The 26,878-nt window shown below is 38.0% G+C and overlaps 2 protein-coding genes across 5 annotated transcripts in view; both read left to right on the forward strand.

The window, feature by feature from the left end:
• Positions 1-1,875: 1,875 nt before the first annotated feature.
• LOC135119320 (uncharacterized) lies at positions 1,876-5,963 on the forward strand. 3 transcript variants are annotated; one of them, XM_064043602.1, is made up of 3 exons: positions 1,876-2,453; positions 3,185-3,379; positions 4,051-4,190. In XM_064043602.1, exons 1-2 carry the CDS (start codon positions 2,031-2,033, stop codon positions 3,362-3,364), a joined length of 603 nt encoding a protein of 200 aa, XP_063899672.1. In that variant the 5' UTR covers positions 1,876-2,030; the 3' UTR covers positions 3,365-3,379; positions 4,051-4,190. The 3 variants fall into 3 exon arrangements, with proteins under 3 accessions (XP_063899672.1, XP_063899671.1, XP_063899670.1); XM_064043601.1 differs by lacking the exon at positions 4,051-4,190 and adding an exon at positions 3,597-3,736 and having other exon boundaries at positions 1,877-2,453; XM_064043600.1 differs by lacking the exon at positions 3,185-3,379 and adding an exon at positions 5,691-5,963 and having other exon boundaries at positions 1,882-2,453; positions 4,051-4,191.
• Positions 5,964-7,618: 1,655 nt separating this feature from the next.
• LOC110381130 (uncharacterized) overlaps positions 7,619-26,878 on the forward strand; it is a 30,981-nt gene continuing 11,721 nt past the window's right edge. Inside the window, exons 1-8 of one of the 2 annotated variants that reach the window (XM_049836721.2) lie at positions 7,619-7,885; positions 8,339-8,497; positions 10,788-10,971; positions 14,758-14,904; positions 16,111-16,226; positions 19,028-19,202; positions 25,776-25,904; positions 26,625-26,770. In XM_049836721.2, coding sequence (XP_049692678.1) covers positions 7,795-7,885; positions 8,339-8,497; positions 10,788-10,971; positions 14,758-14,904; positions 16,111-16,226; positions 19,028-19,202; positions 25,776-25,904; positions 26,625-26,770 — 1,147 coding nt within the window. In that variant the 5' untranslated portion in view covers positions 7,619-7,794. The remainder of the gene's footprint in view (positions 7,886-8,338; positions 8,498-10,787; positions 10,972-14,757; positions 14,905-16,110; positions 16,227-19,027; positions 19,203-25,775; positions 25,905-26,624; positions 26,771-26,878) is intronic. The other variant, XM_049836722.2, reaches the window with a different exon arrangement.

Genomic DNA, 26,878 nt, shown 5'->3' on the forward strand with positions numbered 1-26,878 from the left:
GGGAAGGATCATAAATCACCCAAATGAACCCGAGGCTCCATTGACAAAAGTACCATCATAAATAAATAAATACATTCTTACACGGTTCCCGCCACTCGTACTGAACTCCTTCAAGTGATGTTCCCTTTGTGTATATAATGGTAAATACGCATTTATACAAACATATTGCGTATTTGTCAAAGGTGACCTTTTATGTTAATTTGTATGTTTTGTAGAAAGCATTATTTTTTGCAAGCAAACAATAATAAATGCATGCAATAGAAAATAGAAAAAATAAAGTTCGGTAGTAAAGTATTTCTATTCCCTTTGGTTTAGATTCAATACAAAAGCCTCACTGTGACTCAAAGCTATACCTACCTATATGGTGCTTACAAATATAGGCTATCTGAAGGTTATAAAGTGGAAATATCATACAATAGGTACGTACGAGGGGATCGCTATCGAATTCACTTCAAAGGACAGAACGAAAGGAACAAGTCGATTGGAAATAATCTTCATTTTCAGGAAGTTAACGTGACTAGCAGACGTGTCATGATCTTATCTATTGAGTCAGCGTTGAAGAGCTTATTATTTTGGATCCGCCATTAATTTTGATACACACTTAAATCCGGATATTTATACATTGTTAATTAGTCTTCACTTCATCTATCATGTAATAATATGTCCTTGGTAGTGTTACATGCTACATGCTAGCCAGTAGTAGTGATGAGCAAGAAATTATACATTCGATTTTTACCTATGCACCTTAAACTATTCAGGTTTCCGAGCAATCTTCAAAAATATTAAACAATATTTTAAAAGTAACCAAACACAGTATTCGATACTTTGAGTGTTAGAAAACTTTATTCTGAATGTGTCGAGGGTTTACCAACGTTTCGTAAACCGCAGAGTAAAATGTTTGCCAGCCAGACTTCAGCAATACAAACAAAACGCATCGAGAGTGCATTTTCATAGATACAAAGTGTAAACATTCTACATTGAAGCAATTTAAAAACCTAACCAATGTTCGTGAACATTTTTACGGATTATTCAATCTTCCCAAAACGGTCCCCGAATACATTAACAAAATTAAAGTCGTTGCTGTTAATCTTCTAAACTGCGTTTGTGTGCTCAATGCTGAGACCAAAGATGAACATAGATTTGTAAAAGTGGAGAGAAATGAAAGAAATAAACTAAAAAGTAATCTTCTCAAACGTTAAATCAATTTCACCCCATTGAATCACACATTACTTTTTATGGATTCGTGGTTAATAAATATTTCCTTGTCATAGCAAATAATGGTTTTATTCGGCTTTTTCAATATTGACTTAGCCATCACCAATTCTCTTCGGAAATGATGTGCGGAATCGGCAAGTAAAAGGCATTAAATCTGTCTGGAGCGTTCGATTTGCATTGGGAAAATTGCATTTTCGAATCGTCGGCGACAAGGAGGCGGCGCCTGAATGTTTGCAAATGTGTTGCAAAAGCTTTGCTTTAGAGTTTTGCCCCTAGCGTTGCCACTGGCAATACGACGCCGTGCCAGCAAATGACGTAAACCGGGGACACTTGCGGACTTTGTGGCAAATCACATTGTGTTTGTACTGATTACTTTATTGAATCACTTTTTCCCAATATTTATGCTCCATGGCCGAATAAAGTTGAAAACTGAATTATCTCAACGAGACAGACGACGACCATCTGGAAAATAAAACTTTATGAACCATCTAGTAACAAAGTTTTTATACGTGCGACTGCGAACGCCGCGCCACGCCGCCAAAAATCACAACGCGTACACCAAAGAGGTATTTATAGAAACATAGTTTTTAGCTATCTCTCCGACCTCCGTGGTTTTTAAGCACTGAAATAAAAAGCAGCCATTTGACATGTAATAAAAAAAACAAAAACGATCTCATTTTAAAATTGACAGCGAAAAATTTACCACCACATTTCAAAGTTTTGGGCATAATTTATAAATTCTAGTAAAAATATTTAGTTTAAAATCAACAAGGATAAAACATAATATTGAAAAGGAAACATAAAAACGGAAAAAAATGGAATGCTGTTATCCGCCTTGTGGGGAGTGCACTGTGACTCCAATGCTGATAGCGTCAGGCTGTGTCCCAAACTATTGTGAAGAGGAGCCGACTTGCTATCCATGCTTGCCACGGTGCCAGAAGCCAGTACAGTATGTGTGCTGCGAGCAAAAGCGTCCGCGGTCTCCGCCACGCTGTCCAGTATATGAGCGGGAGTGTCAGAGAGACTGTTGTCCTCAGCGAGAGTGTTGTCCACCGGCCAGATGCTGTTCCCCGCGACGCGAGCGGCGACACGAGCCACGACATGAGCGCCATGAGCGCCATGAGCGGCATGAGCACAGTTCCGCACCAGAACCGAGTTACGAACATTGTTGTCCCCCACCTAAACAAGTCAAGACGAAATACATTATACCTTGCTACAGATACGAAGATGGGAGAATTGTAAGTGCCATAAATTGCAATTTTCCTTCGTAAAATAAGAATGTATTTTACGGCATGCTTTATAAGTATGTTGTGAAATGTATCATATTTATTTAATTTTTTTACCAACACCTTGCTGCATAAAATTTTCAAATTAAACAAATAGAAACTCCGCCCCTAAGACGACCCACTGACCGAAAGTTTCTTATCGACTTACCCCTGAAGCAAAATTCTCTCTAAAACACTACTCCATACTTTATGAATCTTTGAATGTTCTGCCATAGGTAAAACAATTTCTCCAAAGTATATTCTGAGTACACTTACTTGAATATTCAGCGGATTTGCCAACATTATCGTACAGGGCGTATCTTTCTGAATATTTTCGTGGTTCCATTGTTTTGTTGTTAGTTTCAGGAACGGTACGTTCCGACACGGTATGGTAGACTCCCCATGTCAGCATACCGCCGAAACGGAATGCAGGATCAGATTCATGGGTATCGAGGGGCAATCCGCTACTTATGTACTGCTAGAGAAAATAACGGTTTATATTGTGTCCATACTTCCGTTGAGCCTATGTGTAGAATATTCCCGAGAGTCACCATGGAAATGCTTCCTGTAAGAAAGCGAAAGGAAAAAAAATAAACCTCGTTTATCTCCTAACATACGGTCATCATTAACATATATGTAGCGTTTACTATCTGTATGAAAAAAACTTTTTGAAGAAAAAGTAAGAAAAAGGACGCACCTGGCAGGTAAATCCCCTGCCGTCATCGGCGCTAAAACGGAACGGAATTCAAGATCACAAATACAATGAATGCGGCAGCATATCATACATTCGCAAGTGTTGGCACAATGCGATTTGGAGCTACCACCCTATCGCCATCCCCGTCAAACCGTCGAAGAAATGTGCCGTACTTAAAAAGAAGTACTGACCTCCTACCTCTCTGGTGCGTAAATTAATAAATAGAGTTTATACAGACATTTCAAAGAATGTTCAATTTTTTACAACCATACCTATGTTTGTTGCGAGTGTAACTTATTCAATAAAGAAACATATTAACTGAATGTTTTTCGCCATATTTTTGTGAATGTCGCGAAAATGCGGGGAAATTCGCAATGCCTGAGTAGGGCGCAACTAAACTGCGTCTGTCTGGTCCGTTGCAGGTGAGAAGGCTACCCGTATCTGCATTCAAGCGCAATGGAATGCAAGACCAGGAGCACTCGAAGCTACTCGGCACTGCGAATTTCCTTGTAAGGTGTCCTCGAGACGTGTCCATCGAATGTGAAGTCCGCGTCAACCCCGTCAAAGTAGCTGATCCCGCTAAAGTGCCTTGTTGCGAAACCAAGCATGCACTCGGCTGCAATTACCTTAGGAAGAAGCCGATAGAAGTATCCCTTGAAGATATATTAGATGACTAATAACTGCATGCAACGTTATATGACAATAATAAATGAGATGACCTCACGTAAGCGGCTTTTCTGGTAATATTTATTATTCGGGGGGCTCAAGTTGTACGGTTTTACTTTTCATGGTTCAATTAATGCAAATCTTTCAATATTTGTGCACAAACTTCAATTATAACTGTAATAGTTCAAATGATATTTTGTATTGTTCCAGACAAATCAACCAACGGTACTGATGCGCCGCGCTTGTGAAGTGGCGTGCGGAACCCGTGCGAGGCGAAAGCCTTTCGTTGTCTCTTCATACGCGGTGGACGCTGACAGCGAAATTCGACGGTACCACTCTGAAGATGAACGGGTACTGATTTAAGTAATTGCACCTTAACAATCTTAACATTTCTAAAAAGACTAGAATCAGAAGTCACATGATTTTATGGTGCCAATACACGGCTTCTTTAAATTCTAGCTGAAATATTAGACCTGAGTTCTTAAATAATGCTTTTTGAAGAAATAACTTCTTTCGGTTCATTCCAATTGAGCTCGGCGATATTTTATGAAAAATTAATATTCAGTAGGAGGATGGAAAACCGCCACCTGAATTGATTCCCACGCAATATCCTTTTAGAAGCCGAAGCCAAAGCAAAAAGCCGAATAAACGCCGTCGGTGACGCCGAGGAGAAATTCAATTTCATTACATACCCAGTCAGTGCTAGAAAAATGAATCCGACGTAGACCGTAGACCACAACCGGAAAATGTTATTAGATTTCTTTTAAAAAGTTCCAAACTCTAGAAAATATTAATCTGTTGCAGGAGAAATTAGAACATTAGTACGTAAAAGCTAACTAAAACAAGTTTTTAAAGGCAATAAGATAATTAAAAAATTCCATGGTTATAGGCGTTAAACGCTTAGCTATAATACTCAATAAACAAAGACTACATAAACAAATACATTGAATCTATGAAAAGCAACATAACAAAGTTAAAGCAACCTCCTCGTAGTTCTCAGTCTCTAACCAAATTACAGAATTTGTCAACTTCGGAATGAATGTTTAAGAATCGGATTATCCGCAGAATTAGAATTTTAATTAAATTGCTCCACTATTTACGAGCAATTTACGTGAGATTAGATGTTATTTGGAGTACGCCTGTTTGGTGTGTTTTTGACATCGATCGTGCCGTCTCGTGGACCACAATGTTTATTCGTTGAACGCGACATGGGTTCGGATGGGGATTTATTTTCGACTGGGGCTCAAGATACGACTCTTCGTGATTGGGCCCTGTAATCCGAAGGCTCGCAGAATTAGGCCGGCTCTGTACTCGAAACACCCGTTGACTTGCTTCTATTTAGTTAAACATTTTATTGGTTGACATACTTGACAGTTTAATTAAAGTTTAATCTCTTAACGTGATGGTTCACTAATCCGCTGCGGTCCGCAAACTCAAGCGGGATGTCACAGTTGAATATTCAATGAATTGTACACACCATCACCTGGGCCATTTGGCATCCTTTAACACGAAAGAAAGTTAACAGATCTCTAACTGAATTTAAACTTTAACACTCCTCGCCTAAGCCCAGTAATTAACAGAAAGCGTAGTTATTATCCGAAACAGGAAAACTTTCTGGATAGGAATTTGGACTTACGATTCTTGCCTTTTTTACCTGCAAAGTTAATTAATTTACGGGATTCGAGTTCAGAAACTTATCTGCTTATGCAAATAAGAAAATTGCCGTCCCTCGTAGAGATTTTTGAATTAAATTAGATTTTTATTTGTTGATTCTGTATAAATTCTTGGTCTTGGGTGCTATCGTGCCGTTTATTTTTTTATCGTTTTATTTTGTTTTTGTTTGCGAACAGGGAAACTGTTGCTTCCACTACGAGAGAAACAAATCACAGTGTAACCCCCCGTGTACTTCTCTGTATCAGCCTTGCATGTCGTGCACGGAATGCCAGTACGTAGACTGTGTGTACGCGCAGCCGTCCAATACACCAAGCTGCTGCTACTATTGCAAGTGAAGCGTCACCTCTATAATAAACACTCGTGTGACTTGTAAATTATCGTTTTGTTTATTTTATTGTTATGCCCAAACAATTTGGCGGCTATATTTGTTATAAAGTTTTTCTAATAAAGCAAGTGTTTCATTTGGAAATGTAGAAAGATGTATCAGCATAATTTAGCCGAAATCATCATCATCATCATCATCATCAGCCTATAGCAGTCCACTGCTGGACATAGGCCTCTCCAAGTGCACGCCACTGAGATCGATTTTCGGCTGCTCGCATCCAGCTCCTGCCAGCCGCCTTGCACAAGTCATCACTCCACTGTGCCTGAGGACGTCCTACACTACGTTAGCCGAAATGCTAGGCTATATCAACCTTATGATTATTTAAGTGCCATATATTTTCTTTTCCTACTAGACCATGGCCTGGGTCCACGATGGGGGCATCTTTATTTATCATTCTACTTCACTTTGCTCTCACTACAACATTTCGGATAAAATGGGCTGCTGAAGTTCCATATATTCAAATTCATTATTGTCATGTCGTCTTACCACTGAGATCAAATCTTAAAGGTAACCTACCATTTTTCCCCATTGAGTTACAAAATTAAGGAGTCATGGGATTTGTGCTTTTCTCTTCTCACTGATTTCATCGATATCGGTTTAGCACTTTACTGTGACAGCAGTAGACGAGTGTGAAATAGTTTAATTCAAGGCTGGAACCAGACATTACGAGGCATGCGCCACGAATGTATTGAGGCGTGCGTTTAAAATATACCAACATTAAAAGTAGCTAATTATTATGTTCGGTTCGAGCACTGGGTTCGAGCCTTCATCATCCTCGCCACCTGCTTGTTATATACCAGTGCTGTGTAGGTATTCAGGCTCACACCCTGTGAGGCATTTGCTGTGCATTTAGATTCTGGTGTCAATGTCTGGGTGCGGTATAAGGATAAGGAGCAAGCGATGTCGTTAATGGTAAAGCGTGTATGTAAGCGTGATGTAAGCTGTAAACACCTGGACAACCTGGCAAACATATGTTTGGACATAGAGTGGCTTTGTCCGTATGTTCATATAACGACGCCGCAGCAGCAAAGAAAATAAAGATCTACCGAGCTCTCTTTTAAATCTAATCTTCTAATATTCCTAAAATTATAATTTTCCGTATACACAGATACTTTTTAATCTGATCTAATCGGTCCAAGAAGGCTATATGCCTTCTAAGTAGATTCAAGCATGGATAGACAGCTCATACGTACTACGTCATGGACAGAATTATAAACCAAAAGATAGATAGCATTTGACAACTCTTAGACACGCATCCCTTTTTAAATGATCGTCTCTTTCTATTGAGCTCGTGCATAAACTGGTAACTAAAACTAAAGTCAGGACAAACTTATCTGGAACAATGTACACAGGTAACCTGCCCGCAACTCCCTCGCGAGTTTCAAGTAAATACAAAATTAATTACAATATATTGCGCGAAAGGAAGCTCAGAGCTACAACCAACTGACAAAACAATCCATTTACATACTTTACTCATTGTTTACTCGTATTACTTCCAATAACTTTTTAGGTGTGTTCACTGTAAGAAATCAAGGATATCTGTAGCAGACATAAAGATGAACGATCAATTTGATGTTAGGTATTATTTTGATTCTCGCCTATCAGAGTGTAATAGGGCGTAACAGAGATAATATTTTGTTGCAGAAATCACAACAGCCACAACTTCTGCGGATTCAAACTGAAAATGGAAGATTGTGGGGATTCGTAATAAAAACGCCATAAACTGTTGTGAAATAAAAATACTCGGAAAAAGTGAGTGCGAAAATGCGATTAGTGCGTTGTGTGAACAGTGTGCGTGTTCGTGTGTGTTTGTGAGGGTGCCTGAGGGGGGTGCAAATGCGAAGGCGGCGCGGGAGGGGGGCGGGGCGAGGTGTGCGGTGACTGCCCGCTGCACCATGCGACCGCCGCTGCCGCTGCTGCTGCTCGCCGCGTGCGCCGCTTGCACAGCGCAGATTGCGTGGACGCCCATTTTCCTCGACGGTAGCAGTAAGTTTTTGATTACGACTTTAGAACCTGATTTTCAAAATTGTCTTATTCTTCTTCTTTTTAGTGTTTATCCCGCCTTGTGGCGGGTCCGCTTTCTGTTTCAAAATTGTCCTTTCTCTTGCATAAATAATAGACAGAAGAAATTTCGCTGCAAACATCTTATGACATCTTAACTAACCACTTATGATCACGGAGCCTGTGTTGTTAAGCATTTAAAAAGGCATTTAAAATAATGCCTTGACAGGTACGACACTTCCTAGGCTAGGAATCCAATGTCTTTGATCTGTTACCAGGTCAGGTAGACCCGTGGATACATCTTATGACATCTTGAGCCGCTGTTTGTCAAGCATATCAAATATGCGTAGATAAGTCCCTACGACATTTCGTAATTACTTCAAAATGAAATGTTAAAAGTATCTTGTAGCTAGGCCAATATTTTTCATACGTTACCAGGTCAGGTAGACCTGTGGACGCAAGCATCTACGGGCTGCGCGTGCCCCGGCGGCGACGGCGATGAGTGCGCGTGCTGCGTACGCGACGGAGCCTGTCCCTGCGGCGATGTCGCGCCGACGAGGTGCGCGCAATGCGGGTTGGAGCAGTATTGTGCTAATAGTAAGTTTGAGTTGATCCTATTAAGATTTTAATTTATTTTCATCATAAAGTAAATTGTGAGTTTGTGGAATTGTAGATCGAAAAAATAATGAAACTTTGGAAATAATAGAACTGATCCTGGAACTTTAATTAATACGCATGACGAGAACAAAGGCCCTATTTACGTTCCCGAAATCTGTATTTTTGATCCCACGACGTGTATTATTTAACATTACTTATTTACTTTAATGAATTTCCCATTTTCCTTTCAAGTTGCACACAACCGTGCCAGATGTTAAACTCCAGCTAATGTGCTGGTATATACGAAGGTCTTAATGGATTCCATGCTGTACCACACTTAGTCTTTATTTTTCATCCAGTTTTATCCGAACAAAATTACTCTTCTCTACAAGATGTATCTTTGTTACAAGAAATTCAATTATTATCTATGCGGTTGGCATTGCTCCAAGATATCATTGATATGTTTCCTTTTCCGGTAGAAAATTATTATTTTTAATTTTATGGTAGGATACACACGAAGGAATAACAAATTTTGGTCAATGTATAGGATTAACGACGATTTGGGTCAAAAGATAGCATTATAATTTATGAAAAGATTTGTATCTTCTGGAACAAGCATTTCATTGCGATAATAAATGGTATGTCGTTTATATTCAAGGAAAAAGAAAACATAAAATAACAAATGGTCCCACGCTTACTTTGAAGGATTCCATATGGACACAGATTTGATGCTATCAATTCAAGAATTTCTTTCTATAAATCTGAAGAGCTACACTTTGTCTTCACCTAAAATGATAACGTATGGATATATATACTTAAGCCCCTTTAAAACAAGAAACTCATAACCATACTATGTATATAGAAGAAGCCGTTCAAATTCCGTTTTTGAAATCCGGCGTATGTAGGCACATGAAATAAATCAAAATAATATTTCTCGAATATAATTTATGTATCTGGAAACGTGAAAAGGAGTCTGACACTGTTGGCATTTTGAATGCTACCTAATGCTAATAATTCTTAGTCCAAAGAAAAGGCTTGTTTTCGGGTCAGACGAAATGTTGAGAAGTCCTCGGGCAATGTATGTGTTTGAAAGGATACTTCAAATATATTATAATAAGATTTCAAATTGAACAGACGTAATATGACAGGCGTCGGAATAAGTATTTCAAGGGTCTCGCATTAAAAGGCCGAAGGTGAATGTAAGGGATCACTACAGTGTCTTGGAAAGGAAAATATTTATTTGAATGTACACAAAATAATTTTGTAAGCTACAAATACCTGACAGCAATTTAGCCCATACAGAACATCAAAGTTGCGTGTATTAAATATTTATTAAACGTAAATGAACAACGATGCCAGCTAAACAGACAATACCAGATACGAGTATTATTTGCTATGCAACTAAATATGTATATTTCAGTAGGCCATTCAATTTAAGCCCGTAGATCGAATCAGAGCACAATTATATCCATTTGTTTAGCAAAGTGCTCCATTGTTCAACCTATCAATATAGCAGTAGATGTTATTACATAGTAGTATTAGATACCCTTTATCTGATATGTGGTCTCGTTCCAACATATTGTCGATAAACAAGGTTTTAACGGTCGGCGTAATGGAACTGATGAAATCAGCAGGCTTCTAATGGACGTAAAACAGTGTAATCAAACCCTTATCAATCATTTTCAATATAGTTAGGACAATGTCATCAGGTTTATGAATCCTTTAGGGGTAGTATGAGGTTTCCAGCTATGAAAATAGCTTGTCCAGGCGTCTCATAACTAAGGCGATGGAATATAAAATGAAATTATTTATTTATCCATTCACAAATCCTTTAGGCAATCTGAGAAGTGACAGCTACAAGGTTTACTAGTTAAGAAATACCGCAGGCCTAAAGGGACTCTAAGCAATGTTTCAATAATAATAGGGCAAAACGAATTCAGTTGGGATTGTCATGTGTTACGCAATTAGGATGCGGGTCGAACGCCATTTATCAGAGGGCTGCCAATCTCGGATCCGAAGTAAGACTTTTTGTAATAGGCAAATTGAATACGGCAATACTTTTTGCGTGAACTGACAGTCTTAATCAAGGGTACAAGAACAGATTTCATTTGCACTTTTCCTTATCTCTGCCTATATGAAACCAACTTCTTAGCTTACCGTATCGATTTTGTAACTATAGATGTAGGATATAATATAACCCAACGCCACTATTTAACAACTTTGCACCATACTTTGCCTGTAATAAAGTCTAATGTACTTTGCAGTCTTCTAATCACATATCACCTTTCAGTGTGCAACATCACGATCGACTCGCGGGTCCTCAAGAGCAAGTCCGGCAAGACGTTCGGTCAGATCAAGTCGCCTTCCATCGAGGGTCCTGGCGCGTGTTCCTATTTCTTGCAGCCTGATGCTGGCCAGAGGGTTGAGATACAACTGTATAGGCTTGTCTCTGTCGGCAAGTTTAATGGCACCAGGTAATTGTTTGATTAATTAAGAGCACATTTAGTTTAACTTCTTCAACCTTCAGTTTAATATACTCGTATTATATAATATTATTCTTCTTGCATAAATCAAAGCATATTTTGAATGATTGGCAGAGGCATTTATTTGAAAGGAAAGTCAATAATATAAACTTCTAAGGATCGTTTAAAATACAACCCTAACCAATAAAATTGAATCGAAAATCGAAGCTGAGAACATAATGAAGGTAGAAAAGTACTCAAAAGTTTATTTTCACAAAACCTCTGCACAGAAACAATTTAGTATTTCCGTATCTGACACGCATGATCAATGTCCCGTATCTACTCGACTGTATTTTCATTAAACCAGAATCCTAGTAAACACATTCTAATATCCAGTCAATTTCATTACTTGCGACCCCAACAAACATTATTATCATTCGTGAATTCAAATGGCATTATTATCTGATATCCAATATTAATAATCTAACTCCATTTGGTTTCGGTTTAAAATTTTAGCAACAATTCCTCTTGCGGCTGACTGACGCATTTAGCTTAATTGAAACACAATGAATTCCATCCAAAATTACCTATGCAATCGGAAACCAAGCACCATTTAGCTGTTCCGATTTACTCATCTATTACATTAATATGGCCATATGTTTTAGACATAAATGTCCGTTGAGTGTAATCCATTTACATAATAATCATGATGCTAATTATGATAATAACCACAAACTAATTACAAAATTATAATTTCAATTCATTGATATGTACCGAAGCGTCCATTTAGATTTTTCACTAAGCCCTGCAAGAACTATTCAAGTATTTAAAAGAACGTTGACTTGTTCAGAGTTATGTTTGACCAATACAGAAGAACATGTGCCAAATAATATCTACCTAAATTAGTTATCATCAATCAATAGTTATTGGAAGTATTTTAAACGAGGACCATACTTAATGAAGTATGATATCATTGACTGTGGTCCGCGTTATGAGTACGAACATAATTTTTATGACAGACGCAGAACCCTAAAAAGCAATCTAAGAAAAATGAGATCCTCCTACCATATTCATAGTTTCGTTCAACATGTATGAGTGTTATATGGAGCGGTCCGTGATTGGTGGAAGGGAATCGGTCGCGACGGGTCCGCGCTAGCCGCACACTGCTATGATCAATGTCCCGTCAAATTGAATATTTCCAGAAGATCGTCTTGCGATAGACACCGGCCATATTATATTGCTCATGTGTGTCGATTGTCAATATGCTTGGTAAGGCGTGTTGCGGTTCCGAACAAAATCTAATTTGCGTACGTGAGGGGCAGCAAGACAGCAGCAGCACAGACAGCAACAGCAGAAGCACAGACCTTACATACCACTACTCGGACGACATTACACCTATCTCAAGGTCCGAAGTCCATCGAGTCCTTAAGACAATGCATTATGGTAGAAGCCCTGGAGAAGATGGCATTACTACTGAAACCTTAAAACTCGGCTCAGCTACACTTATTCCACACCTCACTAGTCTATTCAATAACATATTGAAAACCGGCAAGATCCCAGACATGATGTGCCACTCGAACATCATACTTCTTCACAAAAAAGGAGACAAAGCCGATATAAACAACTACAGGCCCATTAGTTTAGTCTCGCACATTTACAAAGCTTTCATCAAAATCCTTCACAACCGCATCGACATTCAATTAGACTCCCATCAACCAGCAGAACAAGCCGGATTCCGCCCTCATTTTTCCACAACAGACCACCTCCAGTCACTTAACCAAATTATAGAAAAACACATAGAGTTCCAGAAACCATTGTACTTGGCATTCGTAGATTATACAAAGGCTTTTGACAGTATAAAGCATTCAGCAATATTCTCAGCTTTAGAAGACCAAGGCATAGAAAAAACATACATAGACCTCCTGAAAGCCATATACAGCAATAGCACCGCCAACATAAAATTAGACACATCAGGCACCAAATTTCAGATACATAAAGGAGTCAAGCAGGGTGATCCGCTCTCACCAAAACTTTTTACCAGCACACTCGAAGAGGTTTTTAAGGAACTGGCCGACCCCTGGATATCGCAGGGTATCCGAGTCGGCAGTAAAATACTCACTAACCTTCGCTTCGCAGATGATATTGTCCTATTCGCACCGTCGGCAGAACAGCTGCAACAGATGCTCCAAGAGCTGAGCTCCGCCAGCCTCAAAGTCGGGCTTGTGATGAACCGGTCAAAGACTAAAGTAATGACTAATAGCGCGAAACGTAGGGTCGAGGTAGATGGGCAAGAGATACAACATGTCGACGAATACATCTACTTGGGCCAGTTAGTGTCCTTCGAAAACAGGCAAGACAAGGAAATCGACCGACGGATCGAAAACGCCTGGAAGAGCTACTGGTCCATGAAATCGCTTATGAAGGGTGAGCTCCCTTTATCGCTGAAGCGAAAACTAGTCGACATGTGTATTCTGCCCATTCTAACCTACGGCGCTCAGACTTGGTCTTTGACCGAATCTCAGAAGTCCAGGCTAAAAGTATGCCAAAGAAGCATGGAGCGTAGCCTGCTCAACATACGGCTAAGCGACCGGATACGCAACACCATTATCCGGTCCAAGACGGGCATACTCGATGTGGGCAACAAGTCTGCGAAGTTGAAGTGGGATTGGGCGGGTCACATCTGTCGAATGCACCCGGACAAGTGGGCCAATATAACCACAAAGTGGATCCCGGAGGATGGAAGGCGACCGAGAGGGAGACCAAGGAAACGCTGGAGGGAAGACTTGGACAGCTTCCTCTCGGACTGGCCTCAAGCAGCGAGGGATAAAGAAAAGTGGAAGGCTTTGGGGGAGGCCTTTGCCCAGCAGTGGGACAGCACAGGCTAATAAAAAAAAAAAATAAAAAATAAAAAAAGTACGTGAGGGGACTTAGCTAATGTTTGTTTAGACTTTGTTTGATGTTTTTGGTGCTCTTGTTATTAAAATGCTTAACGTATGTATCAAATTGATCGTCATTTAGCACGTACCTTACTGGTACCTAATGCTTTGTACTGGATCCAAATTCGGCAGGCTATCTCCGACATCGTTTACCGTGATGCCATGTTCCATCTCAGTTGTAGCTCTCTCCAGTCTCTCTGTTTGTCAGTTGATTGGATGTCGATCATAACACGAGGACATAATGAAGATTGTAATCACTGGCCTAAGACTGAACAAAGCTTCACACCTACATACGTAACACAGAGGCATAATAATCAGAGTATATCCGTATTGTCGCGATAGCCGGAACTCTAGGAATGTATGCGGTATTTGATTAATGTGTTAGTTACTTACTGTGAATACGAGAGTATTTGCTGAATCTCGATAATGCACTCGCTGCATAGACTGGAATATTGCTAAATCTGTATTTGTGAGCACATAAAGTGATGTGGTGTACATTTTTATGCGAGTTAAGCGTGTACTTATAACATTGTTGGCAGCGGGCAGCTTGCCCACAGTACGCGAGTGCCGCAGTCGTTGTCGGATCCAAGACAAATTTGTCTGGATTACGTTCTGCACAGTATTTCGTATGTATCCGTTGGCGGCGGCTACATATCTCTGCGCTCATTTCGTTTTAACATTAAACTATAATTTACGAACATGGGATGTGCAGTCGTTAAGCTTTGCATGTACATTTACCATAAACATTTCAGCCTGCAGTAGTGCAGTCTTGCAGTCTTTTCTGTCGCACAAGACAAGACGTTTTATGCTAATAAGGTGCTAGGTTTCAATTAGACTAATTTGTTTCTTTTTGCCTTCCTAGCTGTGTGGGAGGCTGGTTGCAGCTGGGCAGCGCAAGCGCAGTGCCGGCGGGAGGCGCGGCGGAGACGAGACTATGCGGCGCCAACGAGCGGTATACACCACCCGTAGTACTATTCGCCGATCATGGCGCTTCTACTTTAGAATTTAGGTGAGTTATATTCTCCAATAGGATCTTTTCATACGATAAAGTGTGCACATATTACACAATTACAAAAAAAACTGGATCCTCCTGGCTATGGATGCAATCTTCCACTCAAAATTCTCTCTCATATTCGCAATTTGGTAAGATTTACTCTGAAATTGTTAGCCACTTCCATAAATAGTAAATTAAAGGTCCATTACGGCTCCGAAACTGTTTGTTCGTTGATTCAGCAGGGTTAAGTTTGAACAGGCCGCTCTTAAAATTCTATTTTTGAACAATTCTTCTTAATGAGTGTGCTTAGGTACTCGATAAGCTTAAAAGCAGCAAAAGCACTTATTATCATGACCTACATTAGACAGTGTATCTAATTTTGTAACTGAGCTGCGCTGGTGGTTTTTGCGGGTCGCCGTATATAATGATAGGTATCGGAATATATACCCGCTCATTATTTCCAACAAACCTCAGCGGTTCGGATATCAGAAAGCGGACAACATTATCCCCCGACGCTATCTACATAGTTGGATATTCAAAACGTACGCGTGTAGATTCATCGATCATTAAACGTAACTCGTTAAGCAATCCGGTCTACTCGCGTGGTGGTAATGAATCCAACCAAAATGAACAATAATTAATTACATTTTCATCCGCTAATGGGAGCGGCAGGCACTCAAATGAGCATTATTTCCGGATAGTGAAGCGATGCGGCCGCGTGGAGCATTTCAGAATTTATCTCCATTTGCAGTTCGGTTCGGAAACGCGAATTCCGGTAGTGAGCGGCAGTCGGAATCGGAACAAAAGGTCGTCACAGCGGAACCGGTAATGCTCGATTCGGAATTGTGGCCGGTTGTCAGGGAGTGCTGCAATGCTCTTGTCAGCTGACGACGGTGAATTACTTGATTTTATGAACTAGCGTACTTGCGTCGGGCGGACCATGGATGTTCACATAATGTTTAGACGCGCGTTGTAGGTAGAGACCCACTCTTACTCACTCAGTTGTAAAACAAACAAGAGATATTACCTTTTGTTTTGAACGTCGTGGCAGAAGTTTGGTGTGTGCTATTCATAAAGATCGGCTTATACTAAACAATACAGACACAAAATAAATGTACATAAAATGTTTATTTTACTTCTTTTGTTATTCTTATTTGTAAACCCTACTCACATTTTCAGCACTTTATTTATAGCGCCTTTAATACAGCCCTTTGTTACCAGGATAACAGAAAAGACTGTGAGGTCACAGTTCCTCGCTTTCTTCAGTTTTACATCGCTAAGTAATACCCAAGGCGTTGGGTTTCACCCGAGGGGCGGCTCTCGGATACCCCACACAGGTAAGATCTTACATAGAAACATTGATCTACTGTATTCCTTTTAACAGTAGTAAGTGTTCTGATTTTTCATGTGTTATTTGGTTTGATTTGTACCTATTGAATTTACGATAAAGTTTGAATCTTCAAAGAATATTTTTTTCAAGATGTCTTTAGAGATTTAGGTTACAATCAAAACGCGAACGTGCTGAAATTTTATCGTGGAAAAAATATCGGAAGATTATTATTCGAGTATTTGCGCCTCCTTTGTCTTTTGCTTGAATTATTGTTAATTAGAAAGGTTCAATAAAGGCCGAGGGTAATTGACTATTCTTTGTATAACCTTATCGTTATCCAAGGTTAAGGAAAGCTCGCTAACAAGCAGATGACCGTTTCCTTCGTCGATATTGTGCGGATATAATACTGGTTTCCGATTCTACGTCCCTGGACCATTGTGTGTTTTTGCTGTACGTAGGTATGGCGTTTTCATTGTACTGGAGGAAGACTATTGCCAAGTACACTAAAGAGAAACAAAACCGGGCCAGAAAAAACTCTCAGAACCCAAAAAATGCCCAAGTTGATTTATAAGATTTGTAAAATATTTTAAGTAGGTAGTCCTTATTGTTGGAAAACGTTCGTATTTCATTAAGAGTAAGGTTAGGTAGATAGTGTATTTTCTAATGGTTTATTTTCGTAATTTATACACTGCGATAAACTTAAATTACACAGCAAATAAAGTACAGCTTATAATGTTAATAAAAATTGCTCATTAAAATAGCACAGTTTTTAATGCAATAAAAACTTTCTAAAGTGGTAAAATGAAACAGAAAATGGACGGTACGCCTGGATAATGAAGTTGCACGTAAAACTACTTTTACTATCCAGTGAGAATGTTCTGATAAATTACAGGAAAATCTGATTCAGCTGCATTCTATTGTAAAACTATTCTGTGTATTGATAACACGTAAGAAGAAAAAGCTTTTAAAACAATAGTGTTCTTGGGGAACTTAATGAAAACTGATCAAAATTGGCCGTTTCCAAGATTTTTATCAAGCTATATTCGCAGCAATTTTCCACAATAACTACAGGTTTTGATGAAATTATGCGGTAATATAACTATTATTAATAATAAATTATATTTAGGCACATATATACCATTATTTATATGTGTGCACAAAATGGTTTTCTCAAAACCACAGGCAGAAGCTAGTCTACAATACTAATGAGGCTTGTTTCAGAAATAGATTCTTCTAGACAAGACAAAACAACAACGAACTGCTCTAGATAAACATCTTAGCACCTAATATAGCAGCAATTATAATTTTCTCTGGCCAAATGTAATAAATAAAGGACGGGTGTCACAAACACGGCTTCAAGTATAGGATAGCTGTCTTGTCAAGATATTTTCGGAACTAGGCAAGTGTGCCGGGCAGTACCCTCGTCAGAAGTTGCCTCATAATTATATTCTGTGTACACCATAATATTATGTTGTGTGCTTATGTATTAGTAACTTGTTATACGTCAGATACACACCTTGTTGTGTATGGGCTTGGTATACAGTGGGATATATACCTACGCTGTGTTAAGAATATACCGGGGAAATTCTTTTGTATTGACGTTAGTGACAGGGAAATTGTGTCTAACAGTAATTAGTAATTGAAAGTAAACTTTAGGAATTTGAAAATATAGAGCAATTTGACTAAGTCAAAGAAAACATCATATACTTACCTATTATTATTATTTATTTATGTAATTCACAAATGACGCGAAACATCGAAAAATATCGCGCAAACATTCACTAAATACCATAAACTGACACAAATCAAATGAAACTGAGATTTCACATTCCAACATAGATTTTTGAAACGTTGAACTACAAAAATTCAAGTGCAACGAAAGACTGACACATGCCATAATAGGTGTAATGGCGTTAAAAATACGGTTCTTTTTTGCGCGAACACCTGCATTTGATGATTGTATACCAATACGGTAGTGGAGGCGTGATTGAGCTGAATCTAGGGCTGCCATTTCGAATTTCGCTAAACCCGGACAAATATTTAAAAAACCCGGACATTTGGCGTAAATCGCATTTTTACCCCGGACGAGTCCGTTTTTTTTTTTTTTTAACAAAACAAGACCTAGTTTTTTTAATATTGGGATATTAAAGTAGCTAAACGTAAAAAAAGATAGCGTCAAGAAAGTAAGCCGCGAGCGAAGCGAGCGCGAAAATTTTTGAGTTTTGGTAGACTTCGACTTCTGCAGTCTGTGTGTCGATTGTAATTCAACTCGTAAGAAAAATGTCCGGGTTTTCCCCGGACACTTCTTGAAACCCCGCCCGGACGTCCCCCGGACGGCCTCCAAACGAGGACAAATCCGGGGAAACCCGGACGGATGGCAGCCCTAGCTGAATCCCACTTATTTTTGAAACCCAATCATGCAAATTATACGTGCCGAATGATGCGTGATAATAATAATGTCTGTAATTTTCCAATTCATATTAGCCGAATAATTTGTGAGATCTATTACAATACAAAAATAAAAACATAGTTTTATTTACCATCTAACGATATCCATATGAAATTATTTTATTGCTGAAGTATTTTATTTGCTTTTTTCACCGAGAAAAACTTTTTCACGCCTTAAGTAGTATCATAGTTTATTATAAAAGTTATGTCTTTTCTCTTGTAAGGATCAATAAACTGATCTGTGTAAAGCACGGATGAAAAGCTTAATTCATGTGAAAATCTATGCTATATACCTCTATGTGCTTAATACGTAATTTACTTGCAAATGCTGTTTTACTAATTCATTTTTTTCTCCTACAGATTGCGATTGGTTATACCAAGACGTGTCGTGTCGGGGTCCGGGATCCTGCGTGCTGGCCAGTCCCGGGTACCCGGGATTGTACCCGCCACACCGCCGCTGTCGATACCTCTTCGCAACCAATTCTGTTCACACCAGAGTCAAGATCATTTTCACTTCTATTTTGCTACCTAGAAAGTGAGTGGTTGCGCGATAATTTTCATACTCATAATTTGTTATATTGGTAATTTCACTGGTGTTTGCAATCCTATTCCCTTCCCTTTCCCGCACATACCTCAACGCATTCGTTGGAGCGAGAGGCGACACTAGCGCCCTTGAGTCGTGTGTGCAACATAACAAACAAAAAAATGGCTGACAACGCGCGCGAGAGCTCACGTCTCTCTCCGATACAAAAATCGATATTGAGTGGAAAAATTGGTGTGATTTGTGTTGAACTTTATTTGTGGCAGTGCTCCTCGTACAAGAAATCGCCGTAGAAGACAACAGGTACTGTGCTCCTTTCCTTTAGGCATACTTTCTTGTTTTGTGTCGCCCGCAGTATGCCGATTTTTCCCGTCGCATTTGCAATCACCAGTTTTTTCAAATTTTTCGCATCTTTACGAACCTTATTGCGTTTCCCGCGTAACCAGTGAGTCACCACTTTTTTTACTACAGCTTTATATTTCTTTACTTATTTGATTTCTGAAAAATCTTGATGCTGTATAAAATTATGAAAACAAGTTTTTTACGAACTGGTTAAAAAATTCATGACAAACGTAAAACATTATAATAGCTTTATCTCACAATACCTGTTGTATGAAGATTTTTAGAAGAAAGATTTATCATTGTAAAAGTGGAGTTGTCGTAATTGTTTCAACACGCACCCTAACTTGAAATTGTTTGCAAAACAAAAGGACTGGCTGTCTAAAAGTCGCCTTAAAACACAAACCCACATTGCACGTATAAAATATCTGCATTCCTATGTAAACATGAAAATGAATACGACAGCAGAATCCCATACAAAGTTGGCTCCGTCGCAAATCTTTATGTAACTGAGTCTTGTTCACCTAAACCGAGGAAATGGTGTTTATTCCGTCGCATAATAAAAGACATCACGTTGTCTCTCCTTGGTCAACATACTTAGCTTAAGTGGAGGTTACGTAAGTGACCGCGCCGCAAATATACCTCGAGGTCAACCCACTAAAGTTCAGGAAACTTTACGAAGCACTCCTTACCTTTTAACCGCGATACTAATCTTCATACGTTTCCGTTTCACGCACGAATTTCCTGTTACTCTTTCCAGAAGTACTTATTTAAATTTATGACGTATAACAAATGTGGATGGTTCACAAAGAAGGCGCCATATTGAGGTTCCCTTGAAAAGGGTTTGGGACGGATACCGCCTTGCCTAAATTGAAAAGAGCTGTTGATAAGTCAGGGATACCCATGTGGGTAGATGGATCGCGTTTTCTATCAAATTATATAAAATAGGTATATTTATTATTCATAATGATACACATGTTAACATATTTGGGACTTCTAAGAGCTTTTATTAGTGATATTTTACTAAAAGAAACCGTTTCGTTGCTATACAATTTGTCGTCCGAAAATAGCTCTTATAAAACAAAGTCGTTTGTTTGTATTTGTTTAGGAAGAAACTCGCTCGAACGTAGTGGAGTTTTATCTCTAGTACATTAATTAATATTTGAACATTTACATTGCTAAATAAGAAACAACAGAAATGATTATAATTAATGTATTTTAAGTGCACATTAAGTTTAATGGGCATGTCCGTCAGAAGTCTCATTTGCGTAATCTTGTTCAGTGAATGACGAGCGCGAACGACGTTTTTCCTCTTGTTTACACGCTATTTGAAGAATTAAGTGCTGGAGAATATTTTCCTCAAAAATCAACATTTCATTGAAATTTTTGGATGAGATTTTATAAGTGTCACTTCTCTAAACGACCCGTTTTGATGATCTTAATTTGTTGATTCATGTTTCTTCATCATTTACAGACCCTTGTAAGTTTAATTTTCTAATACTGAAGTAGGTTAAATCGTAGTTGCGGAACTTAAAGCTCGATACAAAACATTATTGACACGAATTGTTTAAAAACAATAAACATCCATTAGAAACTTCAGCTCCATAATTGAATGTTGGTGTTCAGAACAATGTTATTGTTATAATTAGTGGGTTGTATGAAGATATTTTGGCTTCCAAAACCTTACATTTGATCCAAAAATGTATTCCCGGAAAAAATATTTCCTTTGATATTTTTTGAATATTTTTCCAAATTTTTTTACAGATTTTTTTGAAAGAATTTATCACGATAAAAAAAATCTTTTTATTTTACATTGTAAATAATATTTTGAATCGGATACAAAAACAAAACGGATTTTTTTTCGGGCTTCATCCGCAATTCTATACAGTAAACACATGATGATGGCAAGATGTATCTCGTACATATTTTTCAAAACAACTTTGATTTTGGGATAGCAGGAATAATATTATCATTCGTTCCCGAAATCGACTCGTCCTTGACCTTCACAATAACATAAGCTTGGATATTTGATATACAATATGTAATAGAGACTTCTATAAATAATCAGTTCATATGAAAATGATTCTGAGCCCCGGCAACAAACGTATCAGGATTGCGATCCTCACAACTGTAGGTACAATGTTAGGTAGATGTGCTGGTTTTGGTGCTGATTGTATCAAGATAATTTCAAAATATACAGCTGCTAAGACTTTACACTAACCTCACTTTTAGTTGAAATACCTACTTGGTTTTGGCATTCCCGTATCCACTAGGTGCATGGTAATTGATAGCTATTCCTTCTATACATACCTACAGATACTAATACATAGGTAATTAGATTTTCTCTTAATATTATTTTCATTAATTGTGGACATTGTAAGGCATAAGTGTGACACCTAGTAAAACTGGATTTTAATTAAACACTTACCGATGAGGGTCAGAGTGTCAAACGAACACAAAAGGTGAGGCCTATTATGTTAATGGCTATCAACGTTTTACATTTTGTTTTAATTATTATTAACGATTCATTACAGCATTTTCAGTTTTCTTTTTCATGGAATTTAAAGTTGATTTGTTTTCTTATCATAATTTTAGAATCATTGTCAGTGAACATTTATACAGGTACAAATAAAAAAGGTAGTTGTTAACATAGAAGTTATCTTCTGTAACGAATACTTCAACTATTTTCAGGAAAAGAAAATTACTAAGAAGAATATTTCTTTTTTCTTTGTAATGTTTTTCCATGATCTACATACATACATAACCATAATTCTACTACCATCAATATCTAGAACAAAAGCACTTAACATATCCATAATAGAATAAGTTTACGAAAGTATATTTACCTAGCAAGCAGAACTAACAACTGTGGCCTAGTTCGATCTGTTTGAAGTCAGTTGCTATTGTAACGAAGTCCATATCGAAGCTTCGCATAATTAGGCCAACGTTTAGCTAAGATTGCTTGGCAATCAAAAGTGGAATTTGTTATTATGGAGCTGGTTAATATGTCTTGCTATCATTGTTAGTAATTGTGACAACCTGGGAATGTAAAACCAAAAAGTTAACATGGTTTAGAGATTTTAAATAAAAGTATTCTTTCAGAAAATTTAGTGTCAGAAATCAATATAATTTAGAGCTGTTGAAATCATAACAGAAGACATGGCTGAGGCTTGCCTGGATGTGGGAAGTAGATGAACTTATGTATGGATTAAATGTACCATAACTGGTACTTTTTTTGCAATAACTAAGTTTGATACAGATACAGTTCAAACACACTCTATGAAAATTAAATCTCTCTCCGCATCGTTCAATTTCAATACCGATTTAATATCGTAGCTAATAAAAAAAGTCTTTTACCACATTCAAAATCAGCTTACCTTTTAAAATATAAAAGACGAAAATATACAAACCAGTATTACCTTACGAGAGGTATTACATCAGCGTAACTTAATATTATTACACATGAAACATCTATTTGTAGGGAACGTGATTCCAAGATCTACTTTCCATATTCTCTGTTTTTATTGATTCCTTTTACCATTTCCCCATTACCGTTTGTACACAAGACTGATGAAGCAGTTATGTGTTACGACAAAGGCGGCTGCGTTCCCAATGTTCTTTGGGAAGTATTTTTATCAGCCCGTATGAAATCCACTCGTTTTGAAAGCCGGGGAACAATCGTTTCAGTAAATAAAAGGATAGCCATCCGTATCTCCCTTCCACCCGTGTGGGCTTGCGACGGTTTTCACTAAATGTTTGTGTGTGTGTTTGTTTGAGTGACTGGTACTGAGTGGTAATTTGAATCGGTAATTCCTTTATAAGTTACTCAATTGTGATGCGTGAAAGGGTTTAATAAAATGAGTATCCTTGTCATAAACACATCCTTTATATTGATCGCCATAAAATATTTTTAAAAAAATAGGTCAATTAAATAGCCAACAGAAAAACTTTTACCTTTTATGTACTTACTTAAGTTTACTCGTTTTTCTTTGGTAAACTGAGGCGCAGTTAAATTCATTTAACTCTAACATGAAAGTAAATAGTGTATTATCCACTTACATCGCTTTTAGTAAACCAAGTAACAAAGTAAAAGCTTTATTATATTCTGTTATTTCGTTTATATGATCTCAAAAAACATGAAGATATTAAATTCAAATAACATGTTATATTCATGTTATTCAAAAACCATCAGCGAGCAATTTCGTGATTGCATGCAAACTTTATAATGTTCGGTTGAATGTCACCATTACTCAGAAGTTCATAGCCGTATGCTAATTACATAAGAATGTTTGCTGCATCGACTTGTCCCAAATACTTTTTCAATATCAACCCGAAATAAGGAAGCTATAGAAGCTTCCCTATATCCCAAAATTCCAATAGAATATAAACTCACAAATTGAAATATTTTTAAAATACTTCGATCAAGATCTAAACATATCTATACTACACCGAGCAATATCGGCAACGTTAAAATATTTAGAATTTCCGACTCCCAGCGGAGTCCCGATTTATTTGAGTGGCAAATACGTTTCAATAACTGGGAGGGTGTATTTTAATAAAGGGCTGGAGGCTTTACAAATAATTGTGTGCGAAAATAAATGACGAACATATTATTATGTAAGTTTACGAAGTGTTTGTGCGAGTCAAGTGGGTGAGATTAAAGCCGGTTGAGATCGCATTACAAGGAGCCAGGATATAGCAATTACCACTAAGCCGAGTACGTTACGCATGCTAATCAAGTTTATGTTAAGTCTGAAACTCCTAATTTAATGCCGTTTTAATACAAGCCGTCCTTAAATAAAGCTATAATATTAACATAATTGTGTACACTGTGTCCCCGTTTACTTGAAAGGCCTTGCCCAGTACAGAAGTGGTTTATGATGGTAATAACAATTTATATAATTTGTTAACGGCAGTACTAATTAAACTGAATTTCTAGTCTGTTCTATAACTCAACAAATACGTTTTCATCTACATATTTGTAATACAATAACATGATCATATTGTATCGAAATGTTGAAAAATTTAAATAACCGCAACAACATTTCACTGGAATGATAACGTGGGCAAACGTTGATACATTTTCGTTCCACTAACACTAGATCTACAATAAATCCCGCTGGAGTGCAGGAGCGAAATAAAAGTGCTATCTCTGTGCAATACGTTTGCCGGCATACTTACTAATAGGTAGTACGTTCACACGGCCGAGCCACTTTAGCTCCCAGATTTAGCGCAAACACACTTCGCTATAAAGTTTGCAAGGAAGGCTGTGCTTTATGATCTCTTTGCAAGCGAATTTGTTATGATACACGTACGAATGTCAATTTGTTCACTCGCTTACACTCGGGAATGCAAAGTGCATTGTATTTATTTATGTACCTTATATTTATACATGTGCAGCGCACTTTCAGAAGCGTATAACTATACTAACTCGTTACTAGGTTTTCTGTTAAGAGTATTAGGTTGACTTAAGTAAAACCCCTCTAATTGCAGCTCGGAGATTAAGTAGTAGTGTTGGAAGACTTCTTGCACAAAATATAAAAGGAATAGAGTATTATAAGCTTGTTATTTTCTTATATTATAAAACTCATTCTTAGTTCCTAAGTACTTCTACTAGTTAGTAGTTTACTAAGGATTATTGCTCCGGGCAAAGGTCAGATAGAAAGCAGTTTTCCTTATAGCATTTTTCCGGGCGGCTTTCGAGAATACTGTGTTGCTTAAATGAGTAGAGCTAGAGCACATAATGCTAACCAATGAAGGAAACCGCTGGCGACGCTCATTAGTCATTACCCTAAGCGCGTTACTATCTCCTTCTGAGGTATGGGCGCCTAGTACGTGGTTCCTATTTTTTACTTTAAAATAAATGTTATCGATGAAATAGTCGATTCTTGTAACTTGTAACTGGAATGCTAATAGCACTCCATGTGTATGTATCCGTAAAATGTTTGTAGATACAAACAATATGGACCATATAGAGATTTTGACCGACTATACATATACATATTTGATGATGTTAAACGAATGCATTCTCAGAAATTGCTATAGACCAAAATTGGCGTTACTCAAAGCCTATTTGTGTAACAAACCCGGAATAACAGAACCTCCCCTTACGGAAATCCGTAGATCCGCAGAAATAAGTCGAAAATCCGTATATAGGTAGGAATCTTGGGAACGGAGCCAGTATAATCCATTCATAAGCTATACAGTAAAACAATATCGTTTCCGCAGTCACTGTACCACGGATTATCTGACGTTACGGGCGGGTAGTTCGCCCTCTGCGTCGCTGCTCGCCACTCTGTGCTCCGAGCGCACGGCCACGCTCGAACATCCCGGACCCAATCTGCTGCTGGAATTCAAGTAAGATACTTTTTATATTCATTTTTATATTAAACCTAAATCTGGATATCTTAAATGAGAAGTTGTTCTTTTGGATAAACATGAATATTTTGTAGCAGGTAAGCTGTTCTATACGTGAGTGTCCTATTTTAATAAAACTGTTGCTAAGTAGTCTTTTCATGTTACTGATGAAAATATCTAAAAATATATCTTTATATGAGTTTAGGGTTATATGAAATTTCATCCCTCTACGATTACTAAAAGGCGCTTATTTATAACTCAGCTCCAAAAATAAGTCCTGATTCATTTCTCATCAAACATTTTATATTCAAATCCCGACAGCTAAGATTATATTAAAACTCATATAAGTCTTAGCACACACGACTGTGACTTATTAAAAGATAACTTTAGAATCGATGTTTTTACCTATATTGTATTTAAAGACGGTTTTAAATAAAATGATCAACACAGTCATCCATACTACCTATATTTTGTCATGTAGAGGATCAGCATTGAACTACATTAAATTAAACGTGAAAGATACATGAAAAATACACGTTTAATGAAGCACCTCTTCGCAGTTCTTCTCAACAAAACAAATAAACACTCCTAATGCCGAGTATCCCATAACACAGCCATTAAGCCCGAACAGTCGTTTCTATCGAACAGATCACTAGTACCCACTTATGTATTCTTTGTACATACGAAGCGGTTCTCTAACATGACGATACCTGTGTTCAGTTCCGGACCATTAGTGCCGCCGTACGACTACAACGGATTTATAGCCAAGCTCGAGTTTATTGAGAGGATCGACAGCAGCGGGGCTCCTCCCACCGTGGTGCCTGCTTCGCCGCCTTTGGCTGCACTTACTCATCATATACAACATGGTAAATAACATTTTTTATGTAATTATAGTTAGCTATATCCAGCATCGTGGAAATCCCAACTAATACTATGATAATATTCTCGTCGTATATCCTTAAAAACGAAACGAA

This window comes from Helicoverpa armigera, chromosome 3 (assembly GCF_030705265.1).
Source record: "Helicoverpa armigera isolate CAAS_96S chromosome 3, ASM3070526v1, whole genome shotgun sequence".
Taxonomy (NCBI): domain Eukaryota; kingdom Metazoa; phylum Arthropoda; class Insecta; order Lepidoptera; family Noctuidae; genus Helicoverpa; species Helicoverpa armigera.

Bases quoted from the DNA above. Each gene is read 5' to 3' on its own strand.
- LOC135119320 (XM_064043600.1), top strand. From the start codon at position 2,031: ATGGAATGCTGTTATCCGCCTTGTGGGGAGTGCACTGTGACTCCAATG. The intron at 2,454-4,050 runs GTAAGTGCCATA...GTATTGTTCCAG, and splicing joins GATACGAAGATGGGAGAATT to ACAAATCAACCAACGGTACT. The intron at 4,192-5,690 runs GTACTGATTTAA...GTTTGCGAACAG, and splicing joins ACCACTCTGAAGATGAACGG to GGAAACTGTTGCTTCCACTA.